Below are 22,367 nucleotides of genomic sequence, written 5' to 3'. Positions count from 1 at the left end.
GAAACTGAGATGAACAGGAAAAAGTTCTGAATTTCATGGACTTGGAGAGAATAAGACATGACCAAAATAGACAAAAGACAGACCCATGGGAGAGAGGACCGGCAAGGTCACATATCCTCCTAAGAACCTGTGAGACACTCACAGAACTGGTTCTTCATTTTATAAATGAGGAAACTGAGGCTAGATGAGTTATGTGACTTGTGGAAGGGGACACAGCGAGTGAGTGTCAGAGCCTTCATGGGAACCCACAACTCCTGTGACTGAGGCAGGCCTGAGGGATGTGCCTCTGTTTCTCATGGAAACTCCTCGGTGCAGCCTAAAGCCTTGTGATGCTGCCTCCTGCCAGGCCAGGGTGTGGACTGCCAGCCACCACAGCATGGGGGCCTCTGCTATCCTGAACTTCAGAGGCTTTGCAGGGAGGGCTTAGAGCTAGCCAGGAGACAGCCTTCCCTGGCTTTTGAGTGAGTCATTTATGAAATGTGGACAGCAATTCTCCTCAAGACCTGCCCTCAAATCAACAACCTATTAGAGACAGTAATTCCTAACTTCATCAGATGAATTTTTACTGGGGGTCAGTATGCTCCAGTTTTTGTGTGGGGCACTGGAGAGGCAAAGATGAAACCTCCTTGAGAAACTGACAGAGTCACGTGACAATTCACCATCACGTAATGAACTAAGTGCTCTAAGATCTGAGAAGAGGGACAAATATTTTCTGGGCTAGGGGGTTTGCCCTTCCGGCAAGAGAGGACAGCAAGGTCAAAGGCAGGGAATTGCATGGGTGTTTGGTGGTGCTTAGAGGGCACTGGGACCAGTGGTAGGCGGGCAGTGGGTGGTGAGGCTGGAAAGGAAGGCAAAGGCTCGATTGTGGGAGGCCTTCTAGGCCTCCAGCTCTGTGACCGAAGGGAGAAGGTGAATGCTTTGTAGGCCAGATGACAGCATGATCAGCTCTAGGGGGTGCAAGATGGCTCTGAGGCAGTATGGACGGCAGAGCAGCAAGGCCCCACACCAGCTCTAGGGGTCATAGCCAAGGGGTCTTGACCCCAAACTGACTTGAGTCCCTGGAGCCTGAGCATGTGGACCTCAGATATGCAGTGGCAGAAGGCTTCCAAACTGGGAAGGAGCCAGTAGCCAACAGCCCCTACACTTCCAGACGGGGAGCCCATGACTTTTACTTCAAGAAGCTTCCTGTTATCAGTGGCTGGGCACTCACAGAGAGGCCCTGTTCATCCTGTGCCTACAAGCCCAGCTCCAGTCAAAGAGCACGGGCACGTTCTCCTTTCTTCCCTGAGGGTTGGCCTCCTTCTCTGTGGGCATAGCCGCCATCAGAACCAGCGCCCCCATATTTCAGCATGATTAAGCCTTGCCATTTTGGGGGTGGCTGGGGGCGAGGGGAGGGGCTATTGTGTTTCAAAATGGAATAAACAGAAAAGCAATATTAAAAGAATGAGGAGGTTGTTTACTGAGGCTTGAAGAGATGACAGGTGTTTCCTCCCAGTTGAGAACCAGTGACCCCTGGGAATCGCATTTCCCGCTGTGCAGGCCCCATGGCAGGCTGAGTCCTGCCCATGCCCTGGTGGCCTGGAAGCCTGCATGGGCGCTGTGCAAAGACCAAGGTTTTCCAGACGAGCTTTTGGGCTCATCACTGGCCTGGGGAGGGCTTGACACGGGGTTCCCACAGCTTGCTCCACACCACCTTCACACTCACACCCAGCAGGTCCCCGTGGGGCCGGTGCAGGCCATGGCTGCCCGCGCTGCGCTGTTGCTCTGTCCCAGCTGGCTGGCTCCGGGTGCGGAGCACTCTGGGCTGGGGCCTCTAGGGCGCGCACAGTGGGGTGACAGGCAGCCTGGCTGCAGAAACGTTGCACCCGTGCATGAGGTGGGAGGATGTGATGACGCAGCCCACGCAGCGGGAACCCAGGCCTTTAAAAAGCCCAGGAAACAGCCTCAGCGCAAGCGGTGGCTCCACTGGAGGAAAACACACCCCGGTCTCACATTGAAGAAGCCAAACTGTCGGCTTCAAAGAGAAAAGGCAACATCCTGTCACAGGCCATGCTCTGGCAAAAACGTAAGTGGTTTGGCTGTGGCTGTCAGACCCAAGCCAGTGCCAGCAGGGCCGGGCGATCACAGCTTGGCCTGGAATTGGGGAGCTGGTGGTGGAGGAGATGGGGTCACGGGGGAGAGAGGAGGGGGTCTAGGTTCCAAGCCCGGGAGTGGGGAGCGGGGAGGTGGGCGGGATGGAGCCTGGTGGAGAAACCAGCCTGTCAGAGGTGATGCTGATTTTCCAGGCTGGAGGGGAACGAACTAGTGTTCCAAGGTGGGACGGCTCAGGGTACCTCCGCTTCTGTGCATGAATCACTGTGGTGAAGAAAGGGCAATTTATGATTCACACGACAAAGGCTAGATGTGGGATGGGTTTGGTGTTTGGAGGGAAAAGCCATGCAGTTCTTTACAGGAGGGGCTTTATTTCCATAAGTAGTGGCTCTTCAGCCTGCTGTTGAATTCCCTGGGCCTGTTTCTAGCTGAGTGACTTAGCTTTCTGTCAGGGCGTGACTTGTTCCTGTGGATACCCTGGGAGGAGTGGAGACCTGGCTTGGTGAAGCGTGTCCTCACTCGCTCCACTGTCTTGCCTTTCGTCATTCTCTTTCCCCTTCTGTGACAAGGCTTGTCTATCCCACTGCAAAGGGAGCAGTGGGTTTATCTTTGGCCTTGATTTTTATCCCTGGAGTTGGATGGAACAACTGTGAACTTTATTTTTCTTTATGTGGACCAAACAGTGACTTACCTTACTAATAACTGAAATCATACAGATTATTTACAACATTCTTTTCATAAGGTAAACGAAGTCAACTCATCAGCCTCTGAGAGTTGAACCTTATTGGGGCTTAGTTCTATACTTCCTCAAGCAAGAAGAATGACCAAAAGTTGCTCTTTCTCTTAAAGATTCTTAGTTCCTTAAAATGCCTTTTAATTAACTTAAGTACGCTGTGCCTCAAGCAAACTTAATATAAGAGAATCTAGATTTACAGAAAAAGATAAATTAGGGAGTATTTTTATTTTATGGAAAGATACTCAATTGGATCCATTCAAGTTCTGAAAATATAACTTCATTGATTAAAACGTTACACAGTCACCTTATCACCAATTTACTCTTTGCTTTATATCTTATGTAAATTTCTCTGGAATTAAGCTGATTAACAAGTAACACAGAAGAGTGATTTCAAAATTTCTCAGATTGTGAAGACCCACCATTGTTTGGTATCAGTAAGATCCATTTTTAAAAAAATAAAGGGAAATGAACTTTAATTTGGGTTTGAGAGTTATGGACTCCTTCCAAGATAACTAGGAATATTCAAGAATGGTTGGCATACAACTCTTACCAACAGGCAATGGGGCAGTGGCAGCCTATCCTTCCTGGGACCATGGCAGCTGACCCTGTCGTGAATCCTCTGTGGATGAGAGCAGGTGGGCATTCATCTCCTTACTGGGGGCTCCTAAGCATCTGTGTGTCCTTACACTTAGGGCTGCATCATTTGATTTTTGTGTGAGCCCCTGGAGGGAGTTTTGCCTCAGCTCCTGCCTTCTATGAGCAAGTCACTTTCCTTTTTCTCAATCCTTAGATTTTTTGTATGTAAAGTGGGGGTAAAAATCATACCCACTCTGAGGAGCTACCCTTAGTAAGTGAGGTGCCACTGAAGTCGTGTTCATTGCTCTGTCTACATCAGCCTCTCAGCCTCTGAGATATGAGTTGCTTCCCCGCATTCACAATCTGCCATATTCTCCCCTCTTGGTTCCGTACTACATTTTTTCATTTCTAATTCCTTCTAAGAGATGAACAGACTTTTTCTTTGTTGTTTTTTTTTTTTTTTTCTGAGACAGAGTCTTGCTCTGTTGCCCAGATTGGAGTGCAGTGGTGTGATCTCAGCTCACTGTAACCTCTGCCTCCTGGGTTCAAGTGATTCTCTCGTCTCAGCCTCCCTCGTAACTGGGACTACAGGTGCCTGCCACCACACCCAGGTAATTTTTTTGTATTTTTAGTAGAGATGGTGTTTTACTATGTTGTCCAGGCTGGACTCAAGTGATCCACTCGCTTCCGCGAGTGCTGGGATAACAGGTGTGAGTCACCATGCCTATCCCCCAATTTTTTTAAAGGGGATGCTGGAGGGCATGCTTCCTGCTCACACTCTGGAGACTAATCAGATACAGCAAAACTCCATTGTAAGGGAGATCACATTGTAAGCTCATCAATGGAATAACTGGGGTGAATGTTTCCCCATGTTCAGATGAACACAAATCAAAATTATCTTGAATTGTCCTTTAAGCCTTAAAGGAAAAGTAGGAGAGACCCTGGGCTCTGGACCCATCCCCTTAGCCCGAACCCAAGTATGTGGTATAGAGGGCACCTGGGTGACTAAACCCTGTGGGAAAATCAGTAAAAACAGGGCAACATGTCAGCCCACTTAGAATCACCCGGTGGAAGGGCAGGGTTTGAAATCAGACACCAAGAGTGCTGAAAGGGCACTTTCTTTTTTCAGAAAACACCCTCGAGGCATGAGCTGAAATGACTGTACTATGGGGTTCTGGAAAGGGTTAAGAAAACATTCACTTTGAGAATGTTACCTCCTCCCTACCTAGCCCATGACCCTAGTTTGTGGACTAAATGTGAATCCTGGCTTTTGGTTAAGATTAGAGCAAAGCCCAGAACTGCTGGCACAGAGAAGTAGAAATCTTCAAGCCCCAACCAATGGGTGTGAGATTTGCTTGATGGGCCAATTGGATGAAGAAGTCACTCCATCTGTAGATTCTCCCCCTGGGTTCTGGACTTGGACCTGCTGGTCAGGTGTAGATGTGAAGAATTACTATCCCTCCCCAGCTAGTAGTGGAAATAGCAGGAACCTTGGAGGGAGACCGGTCTGGGTTTGAAAGTCGGCTGTGCAACTTAGTTCTTTCTTTGTGAGAAGGAAATTTCCATTCATTTCCTCATCTGGGAAGCGGGAATTCTAATTCTGCCTCCCAAGGTTTTTGTGAGAATTAAAGTAGAGAATGTAGGTAAAATGATAACAAGTTTCCTGATAAGTAGTGATAGTGGTGAGTTAGTACCTTCCATCCTGGAAACCTTCTGTGGGCCCATCTTGAGTGATCAGTGTTATGTTAAATTCGTATATCCTTTTCCACACTTTGATTAGAATAGTTAAAAAGCCACAGTCTATGGGCGCCTGTAGTCCCAGTTACTCGGGAGGCTGAGGCGGGAGAATGACATGAACCCGGGAGGCAGAGCTTGTAGTGAGCTGAGATGGCGCCACTGCACTCCAGCCTGGGAGACGGAGTGAGACTCCGTCTCCAAAAAAATAAAATAAAATAAAATAAAAAAGCCACAGTCTAAATATTCTTGGGTGATAGGATATTGCAAAGTTTTCCAAGGGTCTAAAATAGGGGTCTGCAAACTATGGCCTCTGTGCCAAATCAGGCCTTGTCACCCCATTTGTAAATAAAGTTTTATTGGAACACAGCTATGTTTATCATTTGAATATTGTCTAGGGCTGCTTTTGCTACACGGCAGAATTGTGTAGTTGTGACAGAGACTGTGCAGCATACAAAGCCTAAAATATTTACTTTCTGGCTTATTATAGTAAAACATTGTCAACCTCTGGTCTGAGATGATTTGCTTGGTTCTTCAGGCATTCATTTCCTTAAGATAGTCAGTATCCTGGAGTTGTACAATGCCAACACCAATGGAAATAAAACTTGCAGCCAATTCATTAAATAATTTGCACAATGCCCCAAATTGATTTAATTGAATTTCTTCCTTAAAAGTGATAGGACTGTGTGTAATAAACTGAACTCCATTTGTTAGAAAGTGAACAAATTGGACAGTTGCTTTTTATTGTTGTTGTTTGTATTAGGGAATGATCTACATGCTAATGAAAGGCAGGCTTGACTGATTTTCTTTGGACTGGCTCATTGTCTTGGTGTCCTGTAGACTTGACCTTGAAACAGGAAATAAATTGTATCCAATTATTGTGTCAGGGATATGCCTTTGCTTTCAGACAACTTGAACAGAGCAGAGATTTAGCAAACAGAAAAATTGAGGCCTAAAATTCTCATCAACATAGACCTCTGCTCTTCAGGTTTACTCTCGGGTTCCAATAAAGAGCCAACATTTTTTGGTAGGCAGTTAAAGATAAGTAAAATGTGTACTATACATATAATTTTTGGAAGCCTATCTCCCACATAAATTTAAGCACAAGATATAATGAGAAGTAATTTAGGTTTCTGGACAACCTCTAATATTTCTATTCTATGTTACAACCTTTGCTTATTTAATAAGCCTAGTGAGCACCTTTACTTCTTACCAAGTTGATTCCATTGATTCAGCAATTCTTTTTTTGAGATGGAGTCTTGCTCTGTCGCCCAGGCTGGAGTGCAGTGGTGCCATATCGGCTCACTGCAACCTCTGCCTCCGAATTCAAGCGATTCTCCTGCCTCAGCCTCCTGTGTAGCTGGGATTTCAGGCACATGCCACAATGCCTGGCTAATTTTGCATTTTTATTGGAGATGGGGTTTCACCATGTTGGCCAGGCTGGTCTCGAACTACTGACCTTGAGTGATCCATCTGTCTTGGCCTCCCAAAGTGCTGGGATTACAGGTGTGAATCACCACACCTGGCCAATTAATCAGTTCTTGCTGTTAAGGGCAAGTAGAATCCAAAAGAGAGACACGAATTCACATGCACCTTCTGGAGGTGAAATAAAGGACAAACGTCAACCAAACACGCAGATTTAATTGGTAGAAGAGCAGATGATGCTCTTGATGGATATTTTACTTACTGTCCCTTACATTTATTTACTAAAGAAAATGCCAGATTTGTCCTCAAAGTTACTGACTCAGAAGTTTTGAAAGCTCTCTTCCAATTCACACTTGAAATTCTGTTCTTTCATGAGGAACCAAAAAAAAAAAAAAAAAAAAAAAATCAAGTTTGCCTACACTTGTTCATTAAATGTGTGGACATTTAATTCATAAGGAAGTCTTGTAAATGTTTGCTTTTAACTTTCCCATACAAAGTAAGTGTTTTTTCCCCCTTTGACATCTTTCTAAAGTAGTTTATTTTCCCTCTTAATGAGGATGTCCACCAATTTCTTATTCTGAGCCAACCAAACCAAAGTTGGCTAACTGATTATGAACATTAACATAATTCTCACCTTTATGAAATGCTTAGTAACACTCTAGTTTTCTCGTGTTTGTAGAACTGCTTGACAAAAGTGAGCCTACCTGGGATGGGGAGGCCTTCTCTGAAACACTCTTGTCCTGCTTGTGTGATGCTGGGGACAAAGCGCTGTCCTTGAAGGCAGGAGCCAGGGTTCTACTTTCCATTCTAAAGATAATTAGGTGGGAGACCTTAAGCAAGCCACCTAACCACTTTGGGTCTCAGATGTTCTAGTGTTGGATTGGACTTGCCTTTTCCTGGCTAATTTTCCTAGAGATTGAACTTGATTGAGGTTCTTTTCCAGCTCTAATTGCTGAGTTTTCCTGAGTGTTTATATAAAAAATAAATACACGTTTTAAATCAGAAGTCCTTAATTTAATAGATGGGATTCTTATATCTACTTAGGGTAGTGTTTTTCCACCTTGGCCACACTGGAATTCTCTGAGGAGATTTAAGAAACACAGATGCCTGGATCTCAACCTAGAGCTTCTGATTCAATTGTCCTGGGCATCAGAGGGGAGCTGCAAATGCCTCCCAGGGGGGAAGGCTGAGAACTGCTGACCTGGAGGTTGAAATGGATGGCTTCTAATAAACCTCTGGGCATTACTAAGAGCAGAAGAAGGCTCAATACTTTTATCAGTGATAAACAAACATCTTTGGGGGATGGAGAACTTATTTGGTGCTATGCAGTATACAAAATGTTCTGTTGGATCAGTCTGAATTACATTTGATTGCTGGTGAAGAGACCTGAAATAACATAGATTTAAGTAAGACAGTGGTGTCCTTTCTCTCACATAAAAGAAGTACACAGTACAGTGTTCAGGATCGTATGGAGTCTCACGGTGCCAACATCATCCCACACTCCTTCTGTCTTTCTAATCTGCTGTCCCTGGCATGTGGCTCTTGTCCTCAAGGTTTTTTCACAGTTGCCATTGTAACTCCAGCCATCACATCTGTGATCATCACATCTTCGGACAAGAAAGAAGAAGAAAAGGGAACAGCAAAAGATCATGCCTCCCAAATGCTGCCCCTTCTCCCTCCTCAACACACAACTTCTGCTGACATCTGATGCCATTTCTATCTACAAGGGAGAACAGCATAATTGTTTAACTGGGCACCTTGCCACCCTCCATAATGCAGGGGTTGTTAGAAAGGAAGGGAAGGCAGATGTTGAGTGTAACAACTGCCAGTCTTCACTATATGTTGAGTGCATTATCTCATGTAATCCTCATGAAAACTCCATGAAGCAGATTCTGTTGTAAGGTCCATTTTATAGATGAGGAAACTGAATCATGAAGATTAAGTTAGTAACTCTCCCACAAAGCAAAATTCAACTGAATAGACTTCAAGTGTTGGCCTGCTAAGCTGTCCTGTCTCCCTGCCACAGTGCCTGTCTCTCTCACAGTGCTTAGGAGGTACTCCTGGTGAAAGCACAGGCCTTCCATGTCAGATAAGGGACCAATGGCAAAATGAGGCCTGCAGATGGTAGTTCATACCATGAGAACCCATTTTGATTGTTTAACATTTACTTCAGCTTACTTGTTGAAGAAAACAAGGTCTCTGCTTGCTGCTGTGCCTCCTCTGGGGGACTCTTTGAAGACATTTTAGCTACAATAAAAGGTTCAGAGAAGGACCTAGAGTTTGCCCCCAAATAACCCAGCCCTACTGTTTTCTGGGCAGTTTTAGTAGAGAGCCCGATGTGGCAGGCGGCCTTTGCTGGGAGCCAAGGCTTCTGTCTCCTTGGCACTTCCTTCACTCTGAACTTTCTAGACTTTGGAAAAGTCGGATTGCTCCTTCATATCTGCGCGCGCATGTGTGTGTGTGTGTGTGTGTGTGTATGTTTAGGTGGAGTATGGAGAGTAAGATGTAGAGAGTAGGGTTTAACTTTGTGTTAGAGTGACACTTCTGTTCTTTCTTTGCCTTTAGTAGTTACAGTTTAGCTTCTGGGGCAGGTGGATCTGAGTTTGAGTCCTAGGTTTATGCCTTTCTGGTTGTGTGACGCTTTCCTCCTTCTGCCACCATTTCTTTATAGGTATGCACCAGGGGTGTGACTCTTACTTTATGGGATTATGGTAGGGGTTTTCTGCTGTGCTTGGCATTAAGTAAACACTCAATAAATATTAGTTGCTGTTATTATTTTCCCATTCTGTCACAATCTACCTCTGAAGACAAAGGTTATGCCGCCTAATTTTAGATTACAATTTGTATGTCTTCTGAATTCTGCATTTCTTGTGAAATGGCAGGCCACATATCTCCAGTCTTACAACTTGTAGTGGGTTAGTGATCAGGGTTACTTCTGATGATTAATCTGACCATTCTGTGATCAAACTTGGAACTCGGGTCATAATTTTCCTACCGACCTTGTAAGGTAGGGTGGCGGCAAGGCTTGTACTGACTGCCAAACTTGTGTTTGTTTTTTTAATTCACAAGATTGGACTGAGTGTTTGTAATCTAGTTGTGAGCAGAATGACACTTGAAATATGCAAGAAATAGATACCGAAAACTGAAACAACAATGTGTGGCCTCCTTTTCTTAGTAACAGTTTCATTAGTACCACTTTCTGGGAAGAGCTGGTCACCAAAAAATTATAAACCAGAATCATTCTCAGACCAGGTGCTGGGACAAAAAAGGATTTGACCAGTCTTAAATTGAATTACTTTTTAATCCACTAAAAAGAGCCATACGTTTCACTGGAAGAGAGCAAGCATACAGGACGTTGTTAAAACTTTCCAGGACTAGGAAACGTTGAGGTGACAGAAAGGAAAGGAAAGAAGAGAGGCAAGAGAGTTGACAATAGGAGCAAGTCTTAATGTTAGATGAAAGGCACACCAATTCAGGAAGGAAAGGAATAGAAGGAGAATCAACCATCTATTCATCATCCCATGCAGGTATGCATCCCTCTAGGCATCCATCCAATAATGGAATTATTTCCAGCTAGAGAAACCAACCAATGAAATAAATGATCTTCAGCAGAAGGTGGGGACAATGGAATCAGGAAAGGTGTCATGGAACATACAGAATGGGTTTGGATCCTGAAGAATACATGGTAATCAGACTTCTGGCTTAGATCCTGGAGTGTGCAGATGTATCTTAGGACATAAGATATTAGCACTGGTCAGTTTTTTTAGGAATTTACCCCCTCCTTATTCACAAGAGACCCACAAAGACTGAACACATAGTTTCCACAGCTTCAAAGTTTGATGAAGACCAATGCAACATGTTTCACAGCCACTCACTGCCACTCTCTCTAACCAGCTAGCAGGGATCTTGCTAAAAAGAGGGGTAGATTGGCCAGGTCAGGGGGATCCAGCTGTGATCTGAAGAACCCTGGAATATAGTTGTGGTGCATGCAGGTGCCAACAGAGTGAGAACGGCAGGGAAATGTGAGGGAACATGAGCAATCAGAGCTCCAGATATTCCCCCAAAACTGCACCATTTTTATTCTTATACTGAAGTTCTACACTAGATTTGAATAAGGGAGTTTGTAACAAAAATGTTATAGATATTAGCCTAGATATCTTTGGATTTTCTTCCCAGTGCTAATATTTTAGAACTAAAAAATTGACCAAGTGACTTCTTTCTCAGGCTTGATACTAACAACCACTCCCCTTCTCCTATGTCCATCCTAAAGGAATCCCTTACATCATGAGAGCCATTGGCTAGTAAAGCTGAACATTATCCAGAAAGCTCCTCTTGACCGGCCGTGTTGTCTCTCATGAATCCATTGTTAGGGCTACTCTCACTCACGTAGGCTGCACCCCAAGCCACCATGAGCCTTGGAACTCGGGCCGTTGGGTCTGACTCCAAATACAAAACTAATGCTGGGGTCTGAAGAGTCCACCCTCCAAGAAAGTGGTCCTTACATGATGGTCTCAGGAAAAGTTAATTTTTTTCAATAAAGCTCTCTTTGGTCTTGAAAAGCCAAAATTAGATATTGTTTGAATCAAGGAACAAAAAATCGGATATCCATCTGCCTCCTCCAGCTGCCTAACCACAGGTTATTCCCATCCTAGCTCGGTGGGCAATTCTAGATTCAAGCCTTGATCTAATAAGGAAAGAGCCAGCCCTTTCCTTTGCTCCATCCCTCACTGGGGTGCTGCCTTGTTATAGAATTGGGGTGGCCACTGGGGTAGGTGGACTCTCCTCATTCACCTTCTGATCTGGGATGGTAGGTCTGGAGCTCTCTTTAGGCCCTTTCTCTCTCCTTCTGATGCCCCACTCTCAGCAAAGCTGAGGCAATGCCAAATGTGTAATCCAGGAATCTGCTTCACTCTACAAGGTGATCAAACTCCCATGTATGGGCACTGAAGAGCCCTCCCTTGCCCATTGCCGCATTTCTATTCCATATGCGATATGTGCTCCTAGGTTTCTAGCCCCCTTGAAGGAGTATCTACAACATAGCCTCAGCCACAACTGTGTCCCTGGCCTTTAGGCGATAAGTATAGGTTCCTTAAGGGGCTGCATCTGAGGTCAGGACAAAGGAATGCCATCATACTCTGTCTGCAGCCTAATCACTACCATTCACAAATATCCAAGGTCTTCATTTCTAAAGTCATCCTTTAAAAACTCAAATCTGCTGCAAACCTAATCTTCTGGTGACTGCTGAAGAAAGAAGTCTTCTGCTCAGCTCATGGTATTTTTTATAAAAGGCCATCTCCAGGGTTTGGCATCTCCTGTCTAGGATTGCTGTATGAAAGTGAGGTCTTTGACCAGCCTCTCTGCAGCATCATTGGCCTCCCTGTCTCCTAAGTAGGGGTATCCTGCTGCCTGGGGATTCCAGGTACCTGAGAGATGAATTCCAGGAGCGCAGTGAAGGCAGGTAGAGACAGGCCTTGCCGGCAGCAGAAGGCCCTGGGTATGCTGAAGACAGAGACATTCAGTATCAGGATGTAGCTGAATGGGGGCAAATTAGGTCACTGTGCCAAGGCTACTTCTCCGATGACAGATGGGCCATGCATTGTTGGCTGAGATCAAAGGAGAAAAGCCTGTTTGTTGGGAGCGCATTATGCACCAGGTGTTTCAGTGTGTTAATCTCCTACAGTTCTCATGATAACCCTTTGAGATGGATATTATTACTTTCATTGTGCAGATGGGGAAACTGAGGCACACATTGGTTAAGTGAGTTGCCAAGAGTCACACAGGTGATAAACAACATAGCAGACTTTCTAAACAAACTATAGAAATGATCCCTGAAAGTATAGTCTTCATAGCAGACTTTCTAAACTAGGTCTAGTCCCAAACTATACCACACTGCTTCTCAATGACAAGGATTTTAGTGTTGCACTGCGTCCTTCTTCTCCTCCCACTTGAAGAGTGCCCTCAATTAGATGGAGGCAGGTTATGACTTCATCAAGGGTAGCTCTAGCCTGGCACAAAAAGCCTCTGCAAAGCTGAATCTTAGCAAGTCACACTCGAGACTCAGCATGGAAGCTCTGAAACCTGCTGATTTCCATCTTAGAATCCGAGTTCCCTGGACTCCTCTTCTCTTGGTGGGCCAATCAGCCAAGATAGGATAGGACCAGCTAGTGACACACCCTTAGGATTCACTCAGGACCTGTCACTTAGAGTGTCTGGGACAAGGGTCTGCTCATGGTGTGGCCTGAGTCTCTGGCCCCAGACCAGCCCCTCTGCATTGGAGACAGAACAGTCATATCTCTTGCACTCTCCTCTCTATAGTCTCTACAGACTTGGGGCCCCAATTTGCTGCTTGTTCAAGCCTTACTAAACCAGGTGTAGGTGGAAACTATCCAAACAAGCCAGAACCACTTCAGTTCTGAGGCAGATGCAACTCTGTCACAGTTTGTAATTCTAAATTTGTTTGTGCAATTATTTGATTAAACTCTGTGTACCCCACTAGGCTAGACTGTAAGCTCCAAGAGGGCAAGAACCTCATCTATTCTGCTCAGCAAGTACTTGCTCAGTGAATGCTCTGCCAGGGGTCTCTTGGTCTTGTCCCCTACCCTGGGACACAGTGTATCTGCGGTGGGAACCCTTTCTGCTCTGGTGACCCCAGTTTCTGTAAAAGGCAGGCAGATGCAGCTGCTTTCTCAGGTGGACCTGTCCGCTGTCATTTCAGTCGAAAAATACCAAAAATAAAACCTTGCGGGGAATTGTTTGGGTCTCTCAGTTCTCGTCACTCCTCATGTGAGAAGGCTGCTGACAAGGTTCTCGTGGACTGATCTTTCCTCTCTTGGCTGGGCAACAGCATTTCTTGGGGAAATTGGCAATCGAGGGAGACTGGATCAGGGTAGTCCAAGCCCAGACTTTAACTGGAGCAAGGAGGGTTAGGACGGGGCCAGGAATCATTTGACGATTGACCTGCAGTGTCACTCAGAGAAATAAACGGGACTTGCCCGGGCAGGGACGAGGCAGGCAGTGAGGCAGAAGTGGACTGCACCCGGAATCACAGGTCCTGGGCTTAGTTGAGGACACTGTTACTTACAAGTGTAGTCCTCAGGCAAGTCACTGAACATCTCTGAGCGTCACTTTCCTTCTCGGTAAAGGAAGGGAGGGGAAGAGGAATACGTTGTAGTGAGGCCCCATCTGCAATCGTTAGCGTCAAAATCTCTATGGAACATCATGCAAATAGGAGTGTGGTGATTTCAGAGTTCCCGAGAGTTAAGAATGTGACCAGGAAACACATGGACCTTTGCCACCCATTCATTCAACAGACCTGAGTCCCTGGGAACAGAGAATGGGTAGCCTTTTGTGCTTGACCTGATCTGCAGGAGGCTCAGAGGAAGGGAGGTGTGGTGTGGAAGGTACGGAGAGTGCCGGGGAAAGGATCCCTGGGAGTCATGCCTGTAAGGGCAAGGGTTAGAGGGCTGCTGCCACGTGGAAACTTCTTGCACTTGAGGCCTTTGGCTGCCCCCACCTGCGGTTGTGGGGCGAGACACCCGAAGTTTAGGGACAATCCAGGTAGTCCTGAGGCCTCAGGGTGTAAATGCTCAGGTCTGAGCTTGGTGGAGATGGGTGGTCTTCTGTGGGTCAGTGGGCTCTTGACTTCAGCCTAACACAACCTAGAAGGATCTCTGTGTGACTGCCCCGGGGGTCCATTCCCTGCTGGCTATGACGTCCGTTCAGTAGGAATCACTCGGCCCCTAGACTACTTTGGTCTGGGGCTCTGCTCTGTGGCTCTAAGACTGAACAACCCTCTGCTGTCACCCCCAACATACCTTAAGAGTGTCCCCTGGGTCCCGTTGTCAGGGCTGCTCTTTCTAGGTCCTGGTGGCTTGCCTAGGTCTGGGGAAATGCTCAATGACCGTGGCCCCTGGTTCAGCCTTTCCCAGGGGACCTTCCTATGGTTAATGAGTGAGCTCTTTGGGGCTGATGGGAAGGAATAGTCTTTTAGAATGGGGACACAGGGAGGGCACATGCCACTGTCTGTTCCTTTATCTTCTCCACCCAGACCAGAGAATGTGAGGTCAGCCACCATCTTTGTGATCTGATAAAGGCATCCCAGCCTACCAAGCAAGATATTACAACTTATTCCTTGGCTGTCCAGCAGCCTTGCAGGCAACATCAAATTGTACTTCAATTGTGGTTCCCCTTTCTCTCATGTCTTCCAGTCACCTTTAAAGCCACCATTTTCCCCCTGCTGTCTTTTTCTCCTCTGTCTTGGGTATCATCCAGATTGCAGGATATATGAGTGACGTGTTTGTATTTCCTGGCTGCAGGGTCCTCTCAGCTCAAATGTTAGTGAATGGAAAGCCTGCGTTTACATGCATATGGGATTTCTTTGTTGGCCTACATTAAAAAACAACAACAACAAAAGGTAAACTACAATGTAGTGTAAATGAGTGGGAAAGCCTTTGTGTAGTGTGTCAAGTTCAACCTTTTACCAAAACCCAACTTCTTTCTTCCTGTTTGGAAAAATATCAGCCATTGTCCATGAATGGAAGGAACAAATTTGAAAACTTTGACTCAGACCGTCACCGTAAGAAAAGCATCCACATCACTGTTTCAGTTAAAGATATGAATAATCCTTTAGCCAACTGGAGTTAATGTTCTCTAGAAGTCCTTGGACCACAAGCACAAACAAAATTCTTTACATGAAAATGTAAACAACTCTTTTTTTTTGGAGACAAGAGTTTCGCTTCTGTCGCCCAGGCTGCACTGGTGCGATCTCGGCTCACTGCAACCTCTGCCTCCTGGGTTCAAGTGATTCTTCTGCCTAAGCCTCCCGAGTAGCTGAGATTACAGGCTTCTGCCACGGCACCCAGCTAATTCTTCTATGAAATGTAAAGAATTTTTTATGTGAAAGTGACAGGTGCCAGCAACTATTGTGACTTGATTTTCAGTTAGAAGCCAGGGCAAGTTTGTTGGCAATAGTCTTGAATTCCTATTGTTCATTAGTTTTGCTACAAATAAAGAGAAAATTGTATTTCTTCTCAGTGGGTCTGAGAAGAACAAAACACACCCTGAAGATTCAATAGCAGAAGATATTTCCAGTGGTTACTTAGAGTGATCAATAATGTGTCACTATTAACAGTGTGTCACATGTCCTTCTGGGCTAGGAGTTTTTATCTTTCAAAATGGCCTTGTGTGGCTACCAGGTTTACCTGTTTTTTAGGTAAGTTCCTAAAAAATTGACCAAGTGACTTCTTTCTCAGGCTTGATACTAAAAACCACTCCTTTTCTCCAATGTCCTTCATAAAGGAATCCCTTGTATCATGAGGGCCACTGGTTAGTAAAGGTGAGAATTATCCAGAAAGCTCCTCTTGACTGTCCGTGATGTCGCTCATGAATCCATTGTTAGGGCTACTCTCACTCATGTAGGCTGCACCCCAGGCTACCATGAGCCTTGGAACTCGGGCAGTTGGGTCTGACCCCAAATACAAAACTAATGCTGGGGTCTGAAGAGTCCATCCTCCAAGAAAGTGGTTCTTACATGATGGTCTCAGGAAAAGTTATTTTTTTCATAAGGCTCTCTTTGGTCTTGAAAAGCCCAAATTAGATAATGCTTAAATCAAGGAACAAACAACTGGATATCCAGCTGCCTCCTCCAGCTACCTAACTACAGATTATTCCCGTGTTATTCCTATCCTAGATCAGATGGGCAGTTCCAGATTCAAGCCTTGATCTAATAAGGAAAGATACATTCCTCTCCTCTGCTCCATCCCTCACTGTGGTGCTGCCTTGCTGATTCAAGGTTCAACCAGTCAGTTGTGAATGGAGAGTACTCTCAGTAGGTGAGATGGTGGGACGGAAATGCATGCTTATCCTGCAGCCCACCACACCATCAGAGCAACTGTCTTAACTGTTGTCCACCCTAGTGCCTGGCCCTGGCAGCTCGTGGGATGTCACAAGAGGACAATGGCTGGGAGAAGGGCCTTCTCTCAAGGGTGCCTTGGAGGCTGTTTTAGGGAATGACTGGCTTCTGACATGGGCTGTCTTAAAGTTGCCCCAGAAGAGAAGTTGCCATTGACCAGGCCCCAGGCGTTTGCTTAACTCAGAGCCATCAGGAGGGACTTACCTCCTTAGATGAGTAGCTCCTGCACTGTGGTGTGAATGTGGTTTGCAAGGTGTCATTAAATAAACAAGTGCTGACAATTTTGCGTATTTCCTGGGTGATATTTTATTATACTTTCATCAAGGAACTGGAGAACCATATTTATTTAAATCAGGACACTCCGTATGTTCCTAGCTTGGTGCAAAGCAGGCACAAATGTCCACATGCGGCCAGGTTGCTGGCTGAGGTGACCAGTTTGCTTGAGTTTTCATGCTCTGCACTCTCCAGCAGAACGGCAGCTGCAGGACTCTTATTTTTGTGATGTAGAGCATGTCTGGGTACGTTGCAGGGGGAACTGAAATACTCTCTGCTGACTTTTTATACCTACAGATTTTGTTTCATTGCTCATTTTGGAAAAGGGAAGCCCTTATAGGGGCCAAATTGATGGTTTTTCTGTAAATGATTTTTTCCTCCTCAGACTCCATTGGTTTGACTTCCAGTGGTATAGAAAGGCAACATGGTGAACCTCTCAGCCCGAAAAAGGAGATTTCCAATCAGGGCTGAGAGGCTCATGCTAAGGTGGAAAGATTTTCCTCTATGATGGACTCTTGGATACACACAGGAGACTTAAAAGGCCCTCAGACCACAGGATTAATGGTGAGAAAGCTTCAGGCTTTGAGGTTATACTACCTGGAGCTACAAGTTAGTCAGGGGCTTATTAAAATCTCTGGAGAACTCGACTTTGGGAAATTGGGCTTCTATCTTATTATTTCAATCTCCTGGTTTATTTTCTTTGGATGTATTATTATTATTTTAAGAAATTTATTTAAAAAGTTAAAAATATTTCTTTTACGTACTACAATTTAGTTGTTTTAAAGTTAATTCAGGGATCCGGGCGCTCCAAGGGGAGGCAATCGTGATTTTAGACACACTTTTTTCCTCTCCCAAATTTGTATTTGTGGGCTCAGTTCTCATGCTGGTGGCAGTAGGGAGCTCAGTGTTTACTGTGGAATTAAAAATGTTTATTGTTGCTGCACAGAGGTTGGTGTGAAAGGTACCAACTACAAGTTTCAATTTGCAAAAACACTTGGGTGTTGGGCTCCTTTGGAATCATCTTGAGGCTTCAGATTCTGATATTTCATGAGCACTTTACAAAGTCACTCTGAGAAGCACCCTCCCTCTTACCTGCTCAGTTGGAGTCAGTTACAGGTTTCCTTGGCAGCTGACTGTGGACACATGCCGGGCAGTCAGGAGACCCTTGGGAGCTGTGGGAGTCCAGCAACGGCAATAGGAAGAGGTGGGGACTTAGAGATTGCTCCACATATGGTCTGTTGTGCCAGGGCACACCTGTTGACACTGCGTTCCAAGGAAGTCCAGACATTAAAGGGTGATACTCTCTGTCCACAGCACCTCTGCCAAGCGCTCTTTGTTAACTGATTTAGAAACAGTGGGAGGCAGGAAGCCCTCTCTTGACAAGATCCTGGAAGTGCCCAGCTGGTCCCTTTCCAGCCAAGTGTGTGGTGTGTCCACTTTCTGGGAGGGACTGGGACCAGCAGGTCTCTGAGCCCTTCCTCAGAAGTGTACATGCAAACGAGAGGGGGCTGAGCCATACACCTGTCTCTGAGATGGTCTGAGCTATGTGCATATGAGATTGAGCCCTTCTTGTCCCTCAGCTGAATTAAGAGGGTGACCACAGTGCTCAGCCCCCCAAGTAACCCCATTTCCCAAATTTCTTTCGAGTACACAATGCCTCAGACTGTACTTTATGCCTAAGGGATAGCTGGGAACCCAACTGAAGACAAGTGTGAATTGCAGGATATGACTGAACAGAACTGATGTATGCAACAGCATGGATGGAACTGGAGGACATTATGTGAAGGGAATAAGCCAGGAACAGAAAGACACAGTTCTCATACTGTCACTTGTATGTGGGAACTAAAACTTCACACAGTTGAACTCATGGAGATAGAGAGTAGAATGATGGCTACCAGAAGCTGGGAAGGGCAGCAGGGGGAGTAGGAGTGGGGATGATTAATGGGTACAAAAATATAGTTAGATAGAATGAATATGGTCTAGTATTTGATAGCACAACAGGGTGACTATAGTCAACAATAATTCATGGTACACTTAAAAATAACTGAAAGCGTAATTGGATTGTTTATAACACAAAGAAGTGACAAATGCTTGAGGGGACGGGTGCTTTATCTACCCGGATGTGATGAGTATGCATTGCATGCCCGTATCCAAATATCTCGTGTACCCCATAAATACATACACTGACTATGTACTCACAAAGATTAAAACCAAAAATGCTGATGTGGCCATGGGGTGAGCCTGAGAAAGAGTGAGCAGAGTGTGGGAGGGCAGGTGCCCTGTTTGCTGGCAAGTCAAATCGTACCTGGGGCCTGTGGTCATCCCTGGGCACCACCCAGCAGTAGGGAAAGTGGCAAATGGAACTTGTGCAAGAGTGACTCACCCAGAAGGAAGGTGGGGGGACTAAAACCATGTCATTTAGAAACAGCTGAAGGAATGAGAAATCCCTTCAGACCTGGGGGGCACCTGGTATCTCTCCTCAGATGTGGGAAAGGAATATTACTACTAATACTCATGATAATAGGAGCGCACATGTATTAAATGCTCTGTGCCAAACTCTATTCCAAACACTTCACATGCAATTCTTAAATTACCCTACAACATACATACCATTATGATCCTCACTTTATAGATGAGACAGCTGTAAATGGATTAAGAATTGTGAGTTTCATTAGAAGGTAGTGGAGGGAAATACGACGCGTGTTACCATAAGTTAGCCTCAGTAGGAGGAAGAGCTGTCTGACATAATATCTCCCCAAAAGGAAGGTGGAAAAGGCCAGAGGGAAGAGAATTAAAACATGTATCGAGCATCTACCCTATGCCAGACATGGCCTTTGGAGCTCCCCATGTATTATTTCGGTTAATCCTCACAACCACTGTGTGAGGGAAGAATTATTATTCCCGTTTTACAAATGAGGAAATTGAAGTCTAGAGACATTAAATAAATCTAAGAACTTTCCACCAGTAAGTGACAGCCCAGATTCGAATACAGGTAGGTGTGGCTCTCAAGTCTACGGTCATTGGTGTTCAGAGCAAAGGTGGAGGTGCACTGGTGGCCCCGGGGCACAGAACCAGGCTGGTTCCCCGGCTAGACACTCCCATGGCAGCCAGAATTTCACAAGTTGTGACACATTCATCTGCTGGTAACTTTTGTTGCTTGTCTTCCCCATTAGACTGCAGGATCCGCGTGGGGGGGAACTGCATGGGTCCTGCTCAGCGCTGTACTCTTAGGCACTAGAAATATTTGAAAGAATGAATGAACACCAGCAGAGATCTCTTGTTCAGACAGGAGAAGTTAAAATAAGGATAATGAAACTGCTATTGGGATATTATCGGGAGATGCTTATGTTAAATTAGGAATGAATTATCAGCGGTTGTAATCCCAGTATATTTTCAGAATTACCTGAGAGATTTTTTTTTTTTTGAGACAGAGTCTCACTCTGTTGCCAGGCTGGAGTGCAATGGTGCGATCTCGGCTCACTGCAACCTCACCTCCCAGGTTCAAGTGATTCCCCTGCATCAGCCTCCCAAGTAACTGGGATTACAGGCATCTGCCACCACATCTGGCTAATTTTTTTGTATTTCAGTAGAGACGGGCTTTCAGCATGTTGGTCAGGATGGTCTTAATCTCCTGACCTTGTGATCCACCCACCTCAGCCTCCCAAGAGAGATTTTTATACATACAGATTTCTAGGCCCATATCAGCCCCCTAGAATCAGACTCTCCCAGAGCAGGACCTGTACCTGCATATTGCATCATTTCCTGGTTGATTTGCTACCTGGCCAGCTGAGGGACCTTGGAGGATGGGTCTGAAGTCCACCTGAGATACTGGGATTCCTGACTCCCGTCATCTGCCCCTGGGGCTCACTTCCCACTTCCTGTTGCCCAAGCTTCTCTCTGCCTTCTGGGCCTCAAGGCCAGGCCTCCCTCGTGGCTGGAGCCTGGAGGGAGGTCTGGTGCCGAGTCAGGCATGGGACCTTATCAGCTGGGTATTTACTGAGCAAAGTTCAAACAGGGCAGCGCTGGAGATCCGGGTTTAACAGATAGATACCTAGGCTTCCGGGACTTTGATTCAGAGCCCAGGTCCCTGGGGCCCTTATCGGTGGATAATAATGGGCTCCCTGTGGAAGTCCTAAGGGCTAGTATTTCTTGGCTTACCCAGGCCTGCTCTCTGAGAGCCCAGGGCCCCTAGGCCACAGGCTGTCTAGGTGGACAGCTTGTCGCTTCCCAGCCACGGCTGCTTTTCAGTTGCTCTCCCAGGCCAGGAAGGGCCCTATGCACTGGCTCTTACTTGGGTCAATGCTTTGGTCTCCTGGCTTTGATAGCAAGAGGGGAAGGAAACCTTCCCTCAGCAGCAGGTGGACACTGTCTGGCCCCAGGGCACATGGATCACCCTTGGGTAACTGTCCCATGCCGTGGAAGTCACTGAGAACCTGGGAGCCACTTGCCTTCATCCTAAAGATGTAGGAGAGGTGAAGGGAAGACAAATGGCAGCATGTCTTAAAGAATCACCCAATCGATTAATCAATAAGTATCAACTGAGCTTAAAACGGAAGGGCATGCCACTGGGAAGATATGGAGAAATAAGGTACAAGAACTCCCTTGAGACGTTTATAATCTAGTTGTGGGTATAAGACACTTCCATCAAAAAGAATAACTGTTACATAACTGAACTTTTTTGAATGTCTATGCTGTGTTTATTTGAGGCATATACTGTTCTACCAATATGCCACATCGGGTAACTTCTCTCAATATTCCTTTGACAAAGAAACTGAAGATTAAGAGACACAGAGAGGTTTAGTACTTGCCTAGGAACACACAGCGAGGTGGTGGCAGGGGCAGGATTTGAGGCCTGTGCCATCTGGCTCAGAGTCCCTGCCCTTCCCGCTGTCCCCTACTGCCACCTGATGAATACTAATCAGATCTGGAAATGTTTGAGAGGCTATAGAATGTGGAAATTCCTCAGGCTGCAGGGATCAGGCAGGAGGGCTGCACTTGGGTTGGGTCAGCAAGAATCAAGAGGTTGGAAGAAGTGAGAGGGAATTCTGACCGTGGAAAACCTCAGCCACAGATGAGGAGGTGAGACACGCAGGAACACGCAGAGAACACAGACAGACCTTCTGGTTGGAGTCAGGGTTTGTGTAGTAGACAGCGTGCAAAGTGGTGAGAAAAATGGGTTCGGATCTCACTCTGAAGGCTGCCCACTTCTAGAATAAGGAGCTGGGCCTTCGTTGTCTGGGTGCAGGGGGCCTACAGAAGGTTTGGGAGTAGGAGGAGGGACAATACTGGGAGAAGCAGTCTAGGAAGTGTCACGTGGTTCCCTGTGTTCAAGCACGACTTAGGGGAGCAGGCAGATCCATGAGGAAATGAGCACTTTGGGGTGCGGGCTCGTCTGAGAGGGACCATGGGCTCCAGGGACGTTGCTTTTCACAGCCACAGCTCCAGAGCAAGCCCCCGCCCCGGCCCGGCCATACCAGGGCGTCCGCGTGAAGGAGCCAGTGAAGGAACTGCTGAGGAGGAAGCGAGGTCACGCCAGCAGCGGGGCAGCGCCTGCACCTACGGCGGTGAGAGTGTGTGTGTGAGAGGCTGAGTGTGTGGGAGAGAATGTGTGTGTGAGAGGTG

General features: G+C 46.2%; 1 protein-coding gene across 1 annotated transcript in view; it reads left to right on the top strand.

The window, feature by feature from the left end:
* Positions 1–1,649: 1,649 nt before the first annotated feature.
* The window catches only part of POU2AF1 (POU class 2 homeobox associating factor 1), a 27,236-nt gene continuing 6,518 nt past the window's right edge, over positions 1,650–22,367 (top strand). Inside the window, exons 1-2 of the mRNA XM_023208206.2 lie at positions 1,650–2,065; positions 22,179–22,309. Of these exons, the coding sequence (XP_023063974.1) occupies positions 2,050–2,065; positions 22,179–22,309 (147 nt within the window). The 5' untranslated portion in view covers positions 1,650–2,049. The remainder of the gene's footprint in view (positions 2,066–22,178; positions 22,310–22,367) is intronic.

Source organism: Piliocolobus tephrosceles, chromosome 13 (genome assembly GCF_002776525.5).
Source record: "Piliocolobus tephrosceles isolate RC106 chromosome 13, ASM277652v3, whole genome shotgun sequence".
NCBI classification, from domain to species: Eukaryota; Metazoa; Chordata; class Mammalia; order Primates; family Cercopithecidae; genus Piliocolobus; species Piliocolobus tephrosceles.
Note: the sequence above shows the minus strand (reverse complement) of the source record. Positions and strands in the feature narration are given on the sequence as shown.